This window comes from Erpetoichthys calabaricus, chromosome 1, assembly GCF_900747795.2.
Source record: "Erpetoichthys calabaricus chromosome 1, fErpCal1.3, whole genome shotgun sequence".
Classification (NCBI taxonomy): domain Eukaryota; kingdom Metazoa; phylum Chordata; class Cladistia; order Polypteriformes; family Polypteridae; genus Erpetoichthys; species Erpetoichthys calabaricus.
The window spans coordinates 291,070,119-291,087,684 of NC_041394.2; the positions used below are offsets into that span (position 1 = coordinate 291,070,119).

At 37.0% G+C, this 17,566-nt stretch overlaps 2 protein-coding genes across 2 annotated transcripts in view; one reads left to right on the forward strand and one right to left on the reverse strand.

Annotated features, from left to right (window-relative positions):
• nup37 (nucleoporin 37) overlaps positions 1 to 16,018 on the reverse strand; it is a 143,091-nt gene extending 127,073 nt beyond the window's left edge. Inside the window, 2 exon segments of the mRNA XM_028816513.2 lie at positions 7,105 to 7,293; positions 15,922 to 16,018. Of these exon segments, the coding sequence (XP_028672346.1) occupies positions 7,105 to 7,260 (156 nt within the window). The 5' untranslated portion in view covers positions 7,261 to 7,293; positions 15,922 to 16,018.
• Positions 16,019 to 16,050: 32 nt separating this feature from the next.
• Positions 16,051 to 17,566, forward strand: part of parpbp (PARP1 binding protein) — an 80,387-nt gene continuing 78,871 nt past the window's right edge. Inside the window, exon 1 of the mRNA XM_028816501.2 lies at positions 16,051 to 16,156. The gene's annotated coding sequence lies outside the window, so the exon portion shown is untranslated. The remainder of the gene's footprint in view (positions 16,157 to 17,566) is intronic.

The following is a 17,566-nucleotide window of genomic DNA, read 5'->3' on the forward strand; positions in this document are numbered from 1 at the left end:
GACAGAAGCAGCCGAATGAATTCTGAGGTTTTCAGAGACATACAGTCTGCTCAAATCCAGCTAAATGCAGTCAAATTGATTGGGCGGTGTTTCATGATACAGATGGACAATGACCAAAAACATACAGCCAAAGCAACCCAGGAGTTTATTACAGCAAAGAAGTGGAAAATTCTTGAATGGCCAAGTCAGTCACCTGATCTTAACCCAATTGAGCATGCATTTCACTTGTTGAAGACTAAACTTCAGACAGAAAGGCCCATAAACAAACAGCAACTGAAAGCCGCTGCAGTAAAGACATGGCAGAGCATTAAAAAGGAGGAAACCCAGCATCTGGTGATGTCCATGAGCTCAAGACTTCAGGCTGTCATTGCCAGCAAAGGCTTTTCAACCAAGTACAGTGGAACCTCTAGATACGAGTTTAATTCGTTCCAGCACTGAGCTTGTATAGCGAATTTCTCGTATCTAGAACAAACTTCCCCATTGAAAATAATGGAAATCCAGTTAATCCGTTCCGCACCCCAAATATATTAACATAAAAATCAATTTTCCTAACAAATAACACTGATAAATTATATATACTGTAGTCTACCTTTAATAAATAACACTGGTAAATAATATAACTGATTATTAAAAGAATCAAAACAGGTGTCCAAAGTGCAGTAGAGCATTCAATAAATCTTTAAATAAATAATCCTTAAAACAGTTGTGAAGTGGAGGTTTAAAATACACAAGAATAACAATCCTTTAACACGAGGTTAAACGTCAAAAGGATGCAGTCTTTAAAAAACAGATGACAATCCCCGGTGCTTCTTCTCTGTTAGCGTCTCACCTGCGGGCTCTGCAACAGGCGAGACACTCTTAATGCAGCTGACCTTCTCTACACCGTCCTGCTTCAGCTGTTTGGCTCGCCTGTTCAGCTCACTGTTCAGCTACACGCGAGCCTGCACTCGCTTGCTCTCCCGCACCGACTTCCTACGCCCGCCTGCCCGCCGCAACCTCCGTCCTCTCTTTTCTTTTACTTCTTCTCCCCCTTAACCGGCTCGCGCTTCTCTATATATGCGGGGAGGACATGGCAGCTGCAGCCCATCAGCCACAGGAACAATCATGGATGTGGGCAGTTTCCCACCTGTGCACTTAAGTGAGAAACGCAGACACCGCAGATCGCGGCTCGCAACTGCTACCACGCCCCCCTCGCTAAGCCGCGAGCTATACCCACAGCCTGGCTCGTGGCTCGTTACGCGAGCCAATGCTCGCATTTAGATCTGAATTTTTCGCTCATACTTTCCTCGTATTTTGAATTTCTCGTATACAGAGGTGATCGTATCTCGAGGTTCCACTGTATTAGAAATGAACATTTTATTTCATTATTTAATTTGTCCAATTACTTATGAGCCCATGAAATGAAGGGATTGTGTTAAAAAAAATCCTTTAGTTGCCTCACATTTTTATGCAATCGTTTTGTTCACCCCACTGAATTAAAGCTGAAAGTCTGCACTTCAACTGCATCTGAGTTGTTTCATTTAAAATTCATTGTGGTAATGTACAGAACCAAAATTAGAAAAAAGTTCTCTGTCCAAATATTTATGGACCTAACTGTATATGCTATCTCCTTAGGCAAGACAAGCCTGCATGTTGTCCTTTTTCCTTATGAGCAAAGTATTTTCATATTTTACTTCAACTGCCCCATTTATCAACAAGTTAGGGAAGACTAGTGTTATCAACCTATTCAATCTCGTTTTTTGTAAACTAAATTGAAACGTATGTAGCATAGCTCAGATAAAGTGATTTGGTTTTGTACTAGTCACACAGACGCAGCACTGCATGAAAAGAATCAGCACACCTACTCCATACTGTCTGTGTCTTTCTTAAAGACACAACATTTACTTTTCAATTAACATAGCTTAAAGCAATTTCAGTCACATTTTCAAGTAGTAATCCTAATGCTAGCACAGTATTGTTCTAACATTTTGGCAGTGTGGTAATTTTTATTATCAGTAAAACACACAACACTAATTAATACTCAGAAACCATCACAGTGAGAGTTGAGATTTCAAAATCTATTTCATGGGAAATGATTTGGAATGTCTGTCTGTACAGCTAACCCAAGGAGTTCCTAACAGACTAAGGAATGTTTTTAACTTCAGACTGTCTGCAAACAACTACACAAAAGTGTTTCAAATTAAGCAATATAATATACTATAAGCCTGTACTGTAAAAAGCACGGGGTCCTAGAAACTATTGAAATCGTCAGGAAAAAAAAACTGAAATGTAGAGATGTCAGGTAATTGAAAGGAACTACCCGGGCATCTCTCTCCTAGGAGGATTTGTTTTGCCAACGTGTTTGCATCGCTTGTGCATTAGCAGCGGTAAAAAAAGTAAAAGGGATACCATTTTGCAGATGTTCGCGGCTAAGCGACTTTGTCTTTCTTTGGAGGTTTAATTTTGCTGATGTACAGGCCCCACTTGTGTTATTAGCGGCTAAGAGAGTTTTCTGTTTCCTCGGAGGTAGAGCCCTTACCCCGACTTCACCTCTCACTTCTGGGCCGGACAGACACACACACTTCCATACGTACACTTTTATACACTAGATCTGTGTGATCACCTACAGATTAATGAACTAGACAGACAGACAGACAGACAGACAGACAGACAGACAGACAGACAGACAGACAGATAGATAGATAGATAGATAGATACTTTATTAATCCCAAGGGGAAATTCAGTGAAATTGAATTTTAAATTGAAATTCATTCAACTAGTGGAATGCTTTAACCATATCCTGAATAAGATGCCACGCAAGGTAAAGCAAACTAATTTGAAGAAACTGAGATCAACAATTTGGATATTGTGAGGTACCACATGCACCCATATATTTTTCAGCCCTTGAGTTGCTATATGAGAGAGATCCTGGATTCAGTCATGGAAGGCCAGAAGGCATGCATAGATACCGAATCAATATAAAAGAAGGTGTCACCCAATTCTGTAACAGTTTTGGGAAGCTATGTCCCCCAGTATGGGAACACATTGAATGAATTTCACCTAGGGATTAGGTAATGGTACTTATCCACAGCTTACACTTTAAACTGTTAGTCCAATGGCAGGGACCCTATGAGATTATATATATATATATATATATATATATATATATATATATATATATATATAGACTGAAGTTACCATTTTGTACTTCACATATACAGTCATATAATAATTTACTTTATTTTGCTTTGTGCTACCAGTTTGTGGACCAATACCACCTCTGAAATGGTTTAACCACTATGCATGCCCTGAAGTATTAGGAGACTGAAAAATACCCACGTCATCTGCAGTGACAGGCTTTTTGGGCTGAATGAAAAAAGAACAGTTGCGTCAAATATTTGTAAAAATTAAAATGTATACTTCAATTCAAATATTTAAAGTCTATGGGCCTCAGGCATAACAGTGTGCGTAGAATTCACACTAAAATATGGCGCAAGGACAAAAGCGGAAATGTGCGTACGCACAAAAAAATCCAGGTGCATGAATCTGTGCGTTCGCCAACATCCACGTTCTTCTACTACATAAATCCCGGTCAGCGTGAAAAGTAATGCACGTGCACGCACCTGCTGCCACTCCCCAAACTCCTCCCAGAATTACACCTCTTTGAATATGCAAATCAATATTCAAATCAATTTTGAATATGCAAATCAAAGCCCTTAAGCTCAGCGTTATATAAAAAGGCAAAACCACAGGGGAAAATAGAAGAATTTCAGCGAATACCAAGTGGAGGCAAGGAAAAACTTACTATTTGTTGATTTAAACAGTGGTATAAACAACAAAAGGAAGCTGATCGAGTGACATAGAGTGTCGGAGAAACTCGAAAGCTCAAGTTCACAAAGTCGCACAGTGCCCAAAATAAAAGACGTTGTCACATATCAAAGTCACCATGAAAAGGCAAGTTGTAGCCCACCGTCTGAGTGTCATATGAAAGCTTATTAGGGTACAGAGGAAAAAAAAATTGGCAAAAAAGTGGAGAAAAAAGCAGGAAATGTCAACTTTAATCATATAGTTTATTTTGTCATTAAAGTAGAACATTATACAGTAAACTTCATCTTAAAATCGTTTAATTTACTAATTTCTCAAATCCCATCATAACTACAGTAGCACGTTAAATGCTTTGTTTTGTATTTGATCTTCTATGCGCTCTGTGTGTGTGAATCACTACGTGTTTCTTAAACGGGCTTTCTCTTCCTCCGACAGGACACAGAATCCATTACATTCGTGATATTACAGCTCTCTGAATAATTAAAATACTGAGATGTATACTTGATATCATTTTCATGATGATAGGAGTTAAAGCATGTTATTATACATGGGAACATGGTGATGCAGTGATTGTTCCTGCCTCATGCAAGATGCTTGCTGCGCCGTGCGCGACCAATGAAATAATTTATTGCAGCAGTACTGTCTCTTTCAAGCGTACTAACCCCCAATTCTTGTCCATACTTTTCCTTCTCCAAATACCCAATCGCCACACAATCAGCTCTGTAATAGACGTTAAGCCATCTGTAAGCTTAGAACGCACATTCTTCAAAACTTTTAAGGAACATTGAAATATCTTCGTTGTACATGTTTAATTATTCTATCCATCTATCCTTCCAGTGTTGCGCCAGCCGCAGCAAGAATACAGTGCGAGGCAGGAACAATCCGTGAACGGAGCACTAGCTCCTCACTAGCACTGCAGCACATGTCCTCACATGTTTAATTATTAACAATATAGATTATTTTAATGAAGTTAGGTTTATCTGTATAATGTAATAAACATATTTTCCTGCATTTCATCTTAAAAATTATATCGTTATCATATGTAAATACGCGCTTTATAAAGTGGCTCAGGTTGTGCAATATTATAATTGTATCGCAAGTTTACAGTGAGGTAATTGTATTTATAAGTACAAAGCATTCTACAAGGAGCACTTGATGGACTGATTGAGTGCGTTTATAGTTCTTGGGATGAAACTGTTTCTGAACCGCAAGGCAAGGCTCTGAAGCGTTTGCCGTATGAGAGCAGTTCAATAGACAGCATGGCTGAGGCAGTGTGTGCTTGATGCTGTATACCAGTAATCTCTTTCCAATCATCTGTAGAGCTGTGATTCCCCACTCAGACACAGTAATATACTGTAAATACTCCGAGTGGTGCAGTGAGAGTAATATGGAAAAAGATGATCCGCTGTAGCAACCCCTAACGGGAGCAGCTGAAAGAAGAAGGTGCAGTGAGAGTAACAACGCTAAAGCAGCTATGGTATTTAGAATAGTTTGACCAGTCTGTGGACCATTATATTGTTACAAGTTAATTACAATCAGATGCATTAAACTAATAACGAATATGATGTTATTTTCAGTGTATTTATAAAGCCGTGTCAGTGATGTGGATCTAAAAAAGAAAGGGAAACCACACTGGAACAGCAGCACTGCTTTGACGCTGGGTGCCGCCAGTCTGCAAAACCGAGCGGAGAACTTGCATACGCTAAGCATTTAGCTACCGTGAAAATGTAAGTGGCTTTATGCCAAGTTTAGGTTTTATACATCGCGATTTGAGCATGGAAATGGGCTTACACAACATTTTTGTGCATACGCACTGTTTATACATTAGGGCCTTGAATATTTGCTAATGGAATATAAATTAGATATTTTCACCCTCCAATAGAGGTCCATAGAGTGCTAAACAATTAGTAAAGGATCAAAAATAGCATAATATTTGCAATCATTGACCTTGAAATAGTTTAAAATGATACCCCGCATGCTTATTTTTGAAAATTGTCATTTCAACCTTCTGGCAGTGGCTCTTGGAAGAATAGGATGATCGGTAATGAATCAAATATGAAAAGTATTACCATATTCATGAACAGCACCATCATACTGTAATAGAATAAAACTACACGCCAAATATCTATATCACTGGTACTCATTCTAAGTTTTGTGAAAAGGATTAAATTTGACCCCTCATATCACGTTAGGGGTTGAACCTCTGGGGTCAGTTGATGAACATGCACAACTTCAAGTCCTTTCTAATCATTTTTGCTGAAAACAACTACTGGGTTAGGATGTAATTTTCAGCATAAAGTATTACAACAACAACAACAACATTTATTTATATAGCACATTTTCATACAAAAAGTAGCTCAAAGAGCTTTACATAATGAAGAAAAAAAGAATAAAAGACAAAAAAGAAATTAAAATAAGACAACCTTAGTTAACATAATAAGGAGTAAGGTCCGATGGCCAGGGTGGACAGAAAAAACAAAAAAAAACTCCAGAGTTTTGTCCAAAGTATTGTCCAAACATTGCCTAAAATTAAGTTTTTTTTGGGTCGAGGAGATTAAAAATGGGGAGGAACCCCAAAAAGCCCAATGTCTTGTGTAATTAGACATCAAGATGAGTTGAATGGTATCATGTTGGGGTTTTCTTGCACCAGTGAGTCAGGAGGCACCTGACATAAAAACAACTGAATTGATTTCAAAGCATTCATAAGTAATTCTTATGAACATACAGTAAAATGTTTCAGAGAGATATACAGCTAACAGCCTTGCCCAGAAGTATGTGTTGCTGTGTAGACATGGTAAGGTACAAGATATGCAATTTAATTTGTTCATGATATTTAGAAAATCATTATACTCACATATTGCACCCACTCTCTTTACCCATGACTTGGTAGTATGTTTTGCACATACAATATAAGCAGACGCCAATGACAGATTAAACAAGTGTCTTAATAATGGTGTGAAGCTATTTGAGCATAGCTGGAAAAACTGAGTTGAGGTGGAAAACACTTTATATTTTTTCCATCATGGCCAATTCATATTTGAGAACCAAACAGCTCATTAACATTTATCTAGTGACATGTAACTCATGTTAGCTACTGTATATTCATTCATGCAGCACACAGAATATTAACAACATTTAATTGTAATTGTAGCAGAAGATCACAGTCTTTTAGAGAAGTATATTTTCCATAAAAAAGATTTAAGTTTCTTATCACATTAGTTTTGTTTTATTATATTATATCATGATCCCCCTGGCAACTCCCACCACTAATGGCTCATTCAAGAAACTTGATTAGTTTACCTGAAATGTGCAAGTTCCTACAGCAACATACTGATTTCCACCATACGCAAGAAGGGAGGCAGGAGTACCAGAATCAAAAGGACTGAATTCCACCACTTGAACAAAGTCCTCACAATCTACTGTGTAGCTAGCACTCCGTACAGAGTCCTTCTTCATCTTCAAAAGTAATCAAGTCCACAACAGCCAAACCTATATGAAAAAAAAAAATACTGACTCAGAAAAAGCAATTGAAATTTTTGGTAAAACCTAAACAGCAATATGCTTTTAAAGTTTCTTGTTCTTATTGTGGATAAACAGACTTAGTTCAGACAGGTTTTACAGTACAACTATTTCTCAATAAATGCTCATTTTATTTGGGAAACCAGAAAAAGAAAAAATAATTCAAAACCTTCTTAATATCCAGTATGCATTTATTTAACACACAGAGCAACTGGAAAATAATGAAGGCAATTATGGTAATACTTGCAAGAAAATCATTTCCTTTGTAATCTTTGGCCTTCTTAAAGGCCAATCCACCATGATGCGCATTAATGCAGTCATTATAGGCTAGTTTAGAGTGAAGAATTAACTTGATACAAGTATTTTTAGAGTGCGAAAGTCTTAAAAACCAATGCATATATGTGGAGAACATCCAAGGTGCAAAGACATAGGGTTATGAATTAAACCCAGATCTTGGGATCTAACAACTTTCACTCTTTATATACAGGACAGTGCAATGGTTAACTGGTTAGCACTGCTGCCTCACAAATTTAGGAAAATCGGATTCAATCCTCAGTCTAATCACTTATGTGATGTTTGCTCATTCTTCTATTGACTATACAAGTTTTTTTCCAAGTACAGTAATCCCTCGCTATATCGCGCTTCGCCTTTCGCGGCTTCACTCCATCGCGGATTTTATATGTAAGCATATTTAAATATATATCGCGGATTTTTTGCTGTTTCGCGGATTTCTGCGGACAATGGATCTTTTAATTTCTTGTACATGCTTCCTCAGTTGGTTTGCCCAGTTGATTTCATACAAGGGACGCTATTGGCAGATGGCTGAGAAGCTACCCAACTTACTTTTCTCCCTCTCTTGCGCTGAGTTTCTCTGATCTTGACGTAGGGGGATTGAGCAGGGGGGCTGTTTGCACACCTAGACGATACGGACGCTCGTCTAAAAATGCTGAAAGATTATCTTCACGTTGCTACCTTCTGTGCAAGCTGCTTCCTGAAGCGACATGCTACACGGTGCTTCGCATACTTAAAAGCTCAAAGGGCACGTATTGATTTTTCACTGTTTGTTTTTATCTGTCTCTCTCTCTCTCTCTGCTCCTGACAGAGGGGGTGTGAGCTGCCGCCTTCAACAGCTTTGTGCCACGGTGCTTCGCATACTTAAAAGCCAAACAGCCCTATTGATTTGTTTGCTTTTGTCTCTCTCTCTCTCTCTGACATGCTCTGCTCCTGACTCGCACTCCTTTGAAGAGGAAGATATGTTTGCATTCTTTTAATTGTGAGACGGAACTGTCATCTCTGTCTTGTCATGGAGCACAGTTTAAACTTTTGAAAAAGAGACAAATGTTTGTTTGCAGTGTTTGAATAACGTTCCTGTCTCTCTACAACCTCCTGTGTTTCTGCGCAAATCTGTGACCCAAGCATGACAATATAAAAATAACCATATAAACATATGGTTTCTACTTCGCGGATTTTCTTATTTCGCGGGTGGCTCTGGAACGCAACCCCCGCGATGGAGGAGGGATTACTGTAATCTAGTATTTCTCACACATCCCAAGAACACACATGCCTAGCTGGACTGGTAACTTTATATGTAACCAGAACAGGTACAACTTGCTCTGGACAGGAATACGTTTTGTTTAGAAATATGTATTGTAAATGGCAAAGTTCATCTGAAAAAGTTGTTAAAAACATAATTTTATTTATCTAGGCATCGTATCTCTTCCACTTTCTACTTTTTTGGACAATCACAAAAAGCTTTATGGGAATTTAGTTGCAGGTTTTTTTTTTTTGCAGCAAACATCCTGCAGAATAAACAAAGAGAAGTAAGTCAAGGCTTGTTTTAAACGTATAAGAGAGCTTAGCCTTTATGTTAAAGAAAGTGGAGCAATAAACTGATAAAAAGGAATTGGAGGCATCATCTTGTGCAATTAGACAAACGTCAAGGAAAACTACTTTACTGAATTCAGACCATTTTGTTTCCTTTAAATTAAACCAGACACTGAGGTTGGACAACAATTTTTTTTTTTTTAAAGTGAGGCAGCTTACATTTTAAATTGGAAAAAGACAAATGTCAAATTTGAAATTGCTGCTTAGTAAACAATAGGCTTGTCAGCTTTACAGCAAAATGTGTCTTTTACTTGTAAACTTGTTAAACATGTTAGTCTTATGTCTTCTTCATAAACAACGTATGAATACTTGATACATTTGCAACTTTTTTAAAGATTTGTACTGTTTATTATTTATGTGTCATACAGCATAAGTTTTATAAGTAAAATAACTGCATATTTTTATCCGCAAAAAAAGCTGTAGTGCAATTAATGATTTAAAATGATTAAAACCTATAAGTGCATGTGTATTTAAATTTAAGCACTTTTCAATTGCCAATATCAACTAATTGACTATATGAGAATATAAACTTTTTTTTTTTTTTTTTTTTAAAAGAGAAATGGTGAAAACTGCTTTTTTAATTAAGCCTTGCTTCAGATAGGTGCATTACAGAAAAAATTAAACAATATGATAGCTTGTAATTATTATTTTGTATGTATTATGGATACTTTAATAAAATATGTACAAAAATATATATTGTAAGGAAATTGTAGTTATTTTAGTATTTTTATGGTCACTGAACAAAAAGCCTACAGAACTTAATTTTGTTAATAAAAAATTAACAGTTAACACTTGTTGTCTATACTTCAATAATAAAAATACACTTTGATATAGGACATAAAGCTTCTATGCATTTGGTTATGCTGGAGCTTAGCATAAAAAGTTTTTAAAGGGATAAAGAAGGGAAAAAAACAAAGAAAAAAATCAGTATCAGAATTGGCAGATCAAGTAACATAAAATCAGTGATCAGTATCGGCCTTAAACAACCTGATCAGAGCATCCCTAGTGCTGAGGACATGTATGGCGCCCCCTCACTTCCCCTCTTCCAATTTATCCCCAATACTTACTTGGGTAATTCCATGTCAAATGATCACACTTTTGGACCTCATTGTCACAGATTTTAATGAAATTTGGCATGCTGATTTGGTCATATGAGTAACCGATGGAACTGAAATTTCACGTCTTTGGACTTATTATTGGAGATTATGAATTTGACTGGCTATATTTCCCTAAATATACACAGAAATGGTATATTGACTAAAAGCTCTTTTCCAACAGTATATTTTGTTTAAATACTATGCTATCCCCAAAATGAAAAATTACATTGTTATGACTGATTATAATATTAAAAATTTAATAGTAGAAAAAACATATTTTAAACTTGGTCATTTTTTTTTTACTGAACATCTCCAGAAAATCTGGTCTTTGTTTTTTGAGTCACTGCTGAGCTATCATAACTTATAGGTGGCATCACATGATTTCATATCAGCCATACTGATATGAAATATTATTGCTAGCACAGCTGTAAGTAATGACATTAATTTAGGTTCCAATTACGCTACACTAGCACTCGTTATAAAGAATTTACTGCTCTCAGCTTTACTACAGCTTACATTATAAGCATTTCCACTGGCAGTGAAATGCCTCAGGAATCTTTTCCCTGTTTTATAGTTTAACAACACATTTGCCTTCCATTTTTCTTTTTTTTTTTTTTTTGTAATATTCACATGTGTGATATGCTTGAAAGGAAACAAAAATGTTTACATTTTATTGCACATTATATGGCCATTATTATTTGTCAATATATTGCCCCACTTTCATTGATGCAATAATTCCCTTCTTGGCTCCTAGCATTATACCAACATGTTGCATCCTCCCGTTTCCATGCTCACATCAACAATGTATAAAAATTAAACTTGGCATAAAGCCACGCACATTTTCACGCTACCTCAATCCCTGGCGTACACAAGTTCTCTGCTTGATTTTGCAAACTGGCAGCACCCAGCGTCGAAGCAGTGCTTTTGTTCCAGTGTGGTTTCCCTTTCTTTTTTAGATTCACATCCCTGATGCAGCTTTATCAAATACACTGAAATTAATTAAAAGTTTAAGAATCCCTGGTCCAGGGAGAAAATATTCTGGTTTTGCAAAAAGAAGACAGGCTTGGGGGTGGGTATTTGAGATGCACACTGGATACATTTGATTGAGTGAATGAGTCAGTCAGTCAACTTTCAAATACAGCATGTGTAAAAATACAAACATGCAGGTACTTTTATTTATATAATGAGCTCCTATAAAAAGTTTCATAAAGTTCTAGCTACTTTATATCTATTATGTGTGTGTGTGTGTGTGTGTGTATATATAGACAGGTAGGAGACTTTAGCTAGCACTCCGATTTTACCACACAGCACCGTTTATTTACAATTGGGGAGCGTTTCTTCCTGCTCTCCACAGCACAGTGCATCAAGCACCAAACAACACAACTGACAGTTCCTTCTTGCCACCAGTCTTTCTCCCTTCACTCCTCCTCAGGCTTTGTCCTCTTCCTTCCGAATCTGGCCATCGAAGGGTGGGACTTACCCCTTTTTATAGGGCACCTGGAAGGACTATGGGTGCCCAACGTTCTTCCGGACATACTTCCGGGTGTGGCGGAAGTGTGGCCAAATAAGGCCCTGGAAATGTCCATGCGCCCCCTGGCCCTGCTGGAAACCAAGGGGGCTGCCCTCTGTCGGCCCGGCCGGGCAAGACTTCCTGCCGTCCACCACTATATATAATTTATATTTAATATATAAAAAATAAAAACACACAAACTGAAAAATATATTTTTTAAAATATAAATATATATATGCATGGGAGTCATCACAGGTGGGCCATTTATCACTCAGTAAATGTACAAACCCACCCAGAATATGAATAAAATAAATGCCAAATTCTACTAATATAGTACATAATGGTACTCAAGTGAAACATTTTGCCTAATTTATTTTATGTGCGTTATTTTATTTTTGGACAGTGTGTGCCTGGTTGAGTTTCTATTATGGAGGCCAGAGAGTTTTCATGTAGTCTCTGCCAAAGTGTGGAGTGTATCTAAGACTTACTTAATGGCAGTAATAAGAACATGATTTAAACTTTAGAACTGGTAGCTTCCTCACTTGATAAAGAATAAGTACATTTAAAAAAATATTAGATTAACCGCCAATTTTCCTGGGAACAATTTTTTTTAAAACTATTTACATATTTTCAGCAGTTTGACATTTATACATTAACAATAAGAAAATATTATTTTGCAAAGTAAACCACTAAAGTCTTAGGATAACACAATCTTATTTGAATGGCAATTTGAATTAGATAGATAGATAGAATTATAAACACTAGCAAAGTTTTACTTAGAATAAGAGCACTCTAACAGTTAAGTACAGGGAAGAACAGCAAACTAGATCATTCAATGACCAAATTATATTTACAAAATTGGATAATTTTTGATAGTAGAAAATCAGCATTATAGATGCCACAAACATCCTTTAAAATATTTAAATAACATGACATTCTGAAAGACACATAATCCATTTTAGGGTATAAGAGTTGAAGCCTATTCCATTAGTACATTAATATAAAGAGCAAGGAAGGAAACAACCCTGAACAGGACAGCAGAGTCCACTCCACTCATGCCCACAACCACATAGGGGTCTGTTTGGATTGAGAAAATAACCTAACATGTACATTTTTTATAGATAAAGTATCCCAGTCATATTGCTGCAAGGGCAGCACGGTGGCGCAGTGGGTAGCGCTGCTGCCTCGCAGTTAGGAGACTCGGGTTCGCTTCCCGGGTCCACCCAGCGTGGAGTTTGCATGTTCTCCCCATGTCTGCGTGGGTTTCCTCCGGGTACTCCGGTTTCCTCCCACAGTCCAAAGACATGCAGGTTAGGTGCATTGGTGATCCTAAATTGTCCCTAGTGTGTGCTTGGTGTGGGGGTGTGTGTCTGCGCACCCTGCCGTGGGCTGGCACCCTGCCCAGGGTTTGTTTCCTGCCTTGCGCCCTGTGTTGGCTGGGATTGGCTCCAGCAGACCCCCGTGACCCTGTAGTTAGGATATAGTGTGTTGGATAATGGATGGATATTGCTGCAAGTAATTTTCTGTTTTAAATTTACAACCATGCTACAAATGAGAAGAAACCATTATTGATCATTGAATGGGTAGAATTAATTTAACGATTGAACTATGTTCTTCATATTTAGTCTTATTAGTTTAGTAACCTCTCTTAACAAATCGGACCAAAGCATAAGCTTAACAAATGAAAGATTACTTAGTCCACCAGGTTTATTATTTGTTAAGCTAAAAGTTTAAAAAAAAAAAAAAAAATCACACTAAGTTTTCCAGTCAACTTCATAACTGATTGTTCCTAATTTACTTAACAAACTGTATGAAAAAATATTTCCTGGTTAGATTCAGTCTTGAATCAATTTCCTTTAATGTCCTAAGTTGCCTGCCAACAGATGAATGACTGTTTAACTGAGAGATTTCTGCTCCATTATTAACAACTAGTCATTTAGCCCGTTACAATAACGGGTGCTAGAACAGTAGTGCACAAACATTAGTAGGAACAGTCTATATTAATTGGCAAGGGACTTTGACCTCATTCTTTTTGTTGGTCGTATTTTTCTTTCTTTCAGCCTTTCTTTTGTTGATGTTTACTTGCTGAGCTGACCATTCCTCGTGGGCTGCCGCCGTGTATTGTGTGTCTTTAATTTTCTGTGACAGTAATACTGTCTTGTACGTCCGTAATATACCTTTAATTTTCTCTGGCGGTAATACAGGCGTGCACGTCGGTAATATGCCTTTAATCTCCTCTGACAATAATACTGGCTTGTATGTGGCTGTAATATGCGTCACTGTATAGTGTACCTTTAATTTCCTCTCGCAGTAATACTGGTTTGTATTTCCGTAAAACGCCTGTAACAGTAATATCGCACATTGCACCGTGCCCCGCGCATGCGCACTTCACCAGAAGACGCACACACACGGACACCTGGACGCACAAAGGGATTTTATTAAAGAGGATAAATGCCTTCTGCACACCATCTTTCTGACATACTACCACTGAGTACTATTAGCATACAAATTATTCAACAGAAGTGTGTCAAGAAGTGCGACTGGGGCTCCTTCATACCTACAAACATATTCCTTTATAATACCTCACTATCACTGCTCTCTTAAAAGAATATGCCACATAAAAATAATTATATTGCAGCTTGTAGTGATAACTGAGAAAAATGTCTAACTTCATGTTTTCATGAAATTAACGGACAGCCCAACTAAATTCTGCCTACAGTCTATAGTATCAAAGGGTACAATTCAGATTAAATTTGCAGTAATAATGAAATTTCTAGCCGTGGGGGGAATTAAAATACCACTTTAAACACAGAATAAGTCTGTTTTCAGTTCAGTGAACAGGGTAAAATCCAGACTGAAATATTTAATGAAAGTTATGCTTTTTTAAGATAAGGTTTTTGGTCTAAAACTTCTAAATACTGTATCTAACTTTGGTCAATTCAAAAGGTATCAAGTATGATGCTGATTACTAAGAGATGTCTCAATTACATCCAGTATTGACTGTTTATTTAAATGACACAATCTGTGCAGTTTTTGCACTTTTCAGTGTGTTTGTGCATACTTTATTCCACGCACTCCAGTTTTCCTATCCCAAAGACATATATGCCAGTTTAACAGCATCAATTATTCAGCAGCCTGTAGAAAAATGCAATGTCTTGAATGTTCCAACAATGCACCCGTGACAAATTTTCAAGTGTTCTCCCTTAGGAAATGGACATTAACCTTTTGAAATCAGAGGGCTATATTCCATTACAAACAGATCTTGCCTCATGCAGTCACAGAAAGTGCACAAGAGTAATCTCATGGAAATAAGATGCTCATCATTAACCAATATGTACTCTCAACATGACAGTCATTCAAAAATCATCTATTTACCAAAATATGTTTCCAAGATGCTGATTATATTTATAATATGGGGGCCAATGGAGTGCTATGAGCTCCTGTGCAACAGAACTTTCCAAATAAACATTGCTGTTAAAAGTTGCTGGGCTACAATAAAGCGTACCTGGACTACCAAGTTTGCAAACCTGGTAGCCCTGCAGACTACTACAGCATATGCATTTACAATTTGTCCATTCCTGCTCACTTGCTTTCTTGAACAGTTCTTTGATCAGGACTTCTCTGTACTTTATTGGACCGGAGCTTCCACTCTTTTGTTTGCTTTTTATTCTTGATGTCAGCCTGTCAGGGTTTTTTAAAACATCTCATCGGGACTGCAATTGCTGTAGTAGTCTTGTCCAAGTTTAAAGTGCCCTATTTTCTGAAATTTTACACGGTTTTGTTTGCTCTGTAAAGAGACGGTTTTGCAGTGCACACTTCTAATGGCATTATTAAATCATAAGAATGACTAAATGAAGAATTCACTTAACGGGCACTCGAAAAGTAAATACAAGAAACGACAGTCCGTGTCACGTCTGCATGTTTTTATATTAGTGCCATATAAATCACCTTAATGATACTGAAATGTTAGGCTCTGCAGTAGTCAGAATGAACGTGAGGTATCCTGCAACACAAAACCTTTTATTTTTTTAGTAAAATTACGTTTAAATTATTTCAATAAAGAGAACTTTGAAGTTGCCTATTAAAACTACCTCATATCTCGCTTACCTGGGGCTTAACATTCAGCACGCGTGTTGCTCTTTTATTTCAAATCCCGCCTCGACTTTTTTTTTCCTGAAAACAAGCATTAACTTCCTATACGGCGATTGACTTTTTCAATATTAAATCCGGTTCAAAGTGCGGCGATTTCTGATTGGCTATTGAGGAACGAAGGAGATTTAAAAATTTAAACTTCAAGCTCATGAAAAGGACTAACAATTATAACGACATTTAATTGTGAAAAGTAAGTACAGCAATTTGATAATTTTGTTTTTGTTTTTATGTAAAATTATATCCGTACTCTAATATTGAGCTGTTTTCTGTTATTATGTTCATCTAAAACACATTTTTTGAATAGGGTGGCCGTTTTAAACAGGTCCTCTTGTTCTAAACACCATAATACTTGCTTATTCTTTCCCATGCACTTGCCTATTAAAAGCTATCTAACTATCATTTTAATTTGTTCTGTTTGAAATACACTAACTATATTTGCCAGTTTTTAGATGAAACCTCCACTAACAATGTCGAGATTAACTGCTACATGTCACATACCTGCTACTAATAACTCGTCCTCTTGGCAGTGTTGTTGATCTGACAATGCACTGCTTAGATACTGATCGAGTTATTTCTATGTGTTATTTGGTATACAACTTTTTGTTAGAAGCGGGAGTGTATACACATTTAATATTTGGGTTTACCGAAACTGTCTAATCTTGCTGAGGGTTATGAGTAATGCAACCTATTCTAAAACCAGCAGGAATCAACACTGTAAGGGGTCTTTTCAGAGAAACCAAATACTTTCGCGTAAACAGAGGATGAACACGGGTACTGTACAAATAATGCGTAAAGCATAACACAGTTTATTGCGGTGACAATTTATGTAGTACAGTACTCCAAAAAAGACATTCTCTACTTACAAATATCTTCCGGATACATCCTAACCATTAGGGTGAAAAAGTCTCATTCATCCAAATCTAATCTTTTAATACAGCCCCGGGTGGCTGCGAATCAGTGCGTGTCCCTGCAGTATTTGGCAACAGAATGTGAAGGGTCATACAGGGACGCTGTCTATAACAAAGTTAATCTTTCCTAGAAAGTGAGACTGAATTGTTTGCAATTTAATTTCAGTTCTGCATGTTATTTTTAACTGAACCATTAGTCACTTAATGCCGTACTGAATAAACGCAATTCGTTGGCTGTAATTGTGAGGATTATTCAAAGTTAAACGGTAACATTATTCAAAGTTATTGTCTGTTTTTACCTGCATTTTTATTACTCTTTAATTTTAATATTGTTTTTTGTATCAGTATGCTGCTGCGGCAGTATGTGAATTTGCCCTCGGGATTAATAAAGTATATCTATCTATTGACTTGAAACATTTTTAAGTTGAAGAACAGAGTATAAGAGAGTTTATGCTAAATGAAATTCTATTTTATTTTTTTACCTGCCGTCTGTGTTAGCTGGCTTTGCCCAGAAAATGTCTTAAGACAACCATTGGGGGCATTAGTGTAACTAACTTAAGTACTGTACTTTTTATACAGTATTAGTAGTTTTTCTTTTACTAAAGTAAGGCCTAATATTATTGGCAGGTGGTGTAGTATTCTGAGCGTTAAACTTTTGGAGTCATCGTATGTATGAGGTAGTGCTTCTTACA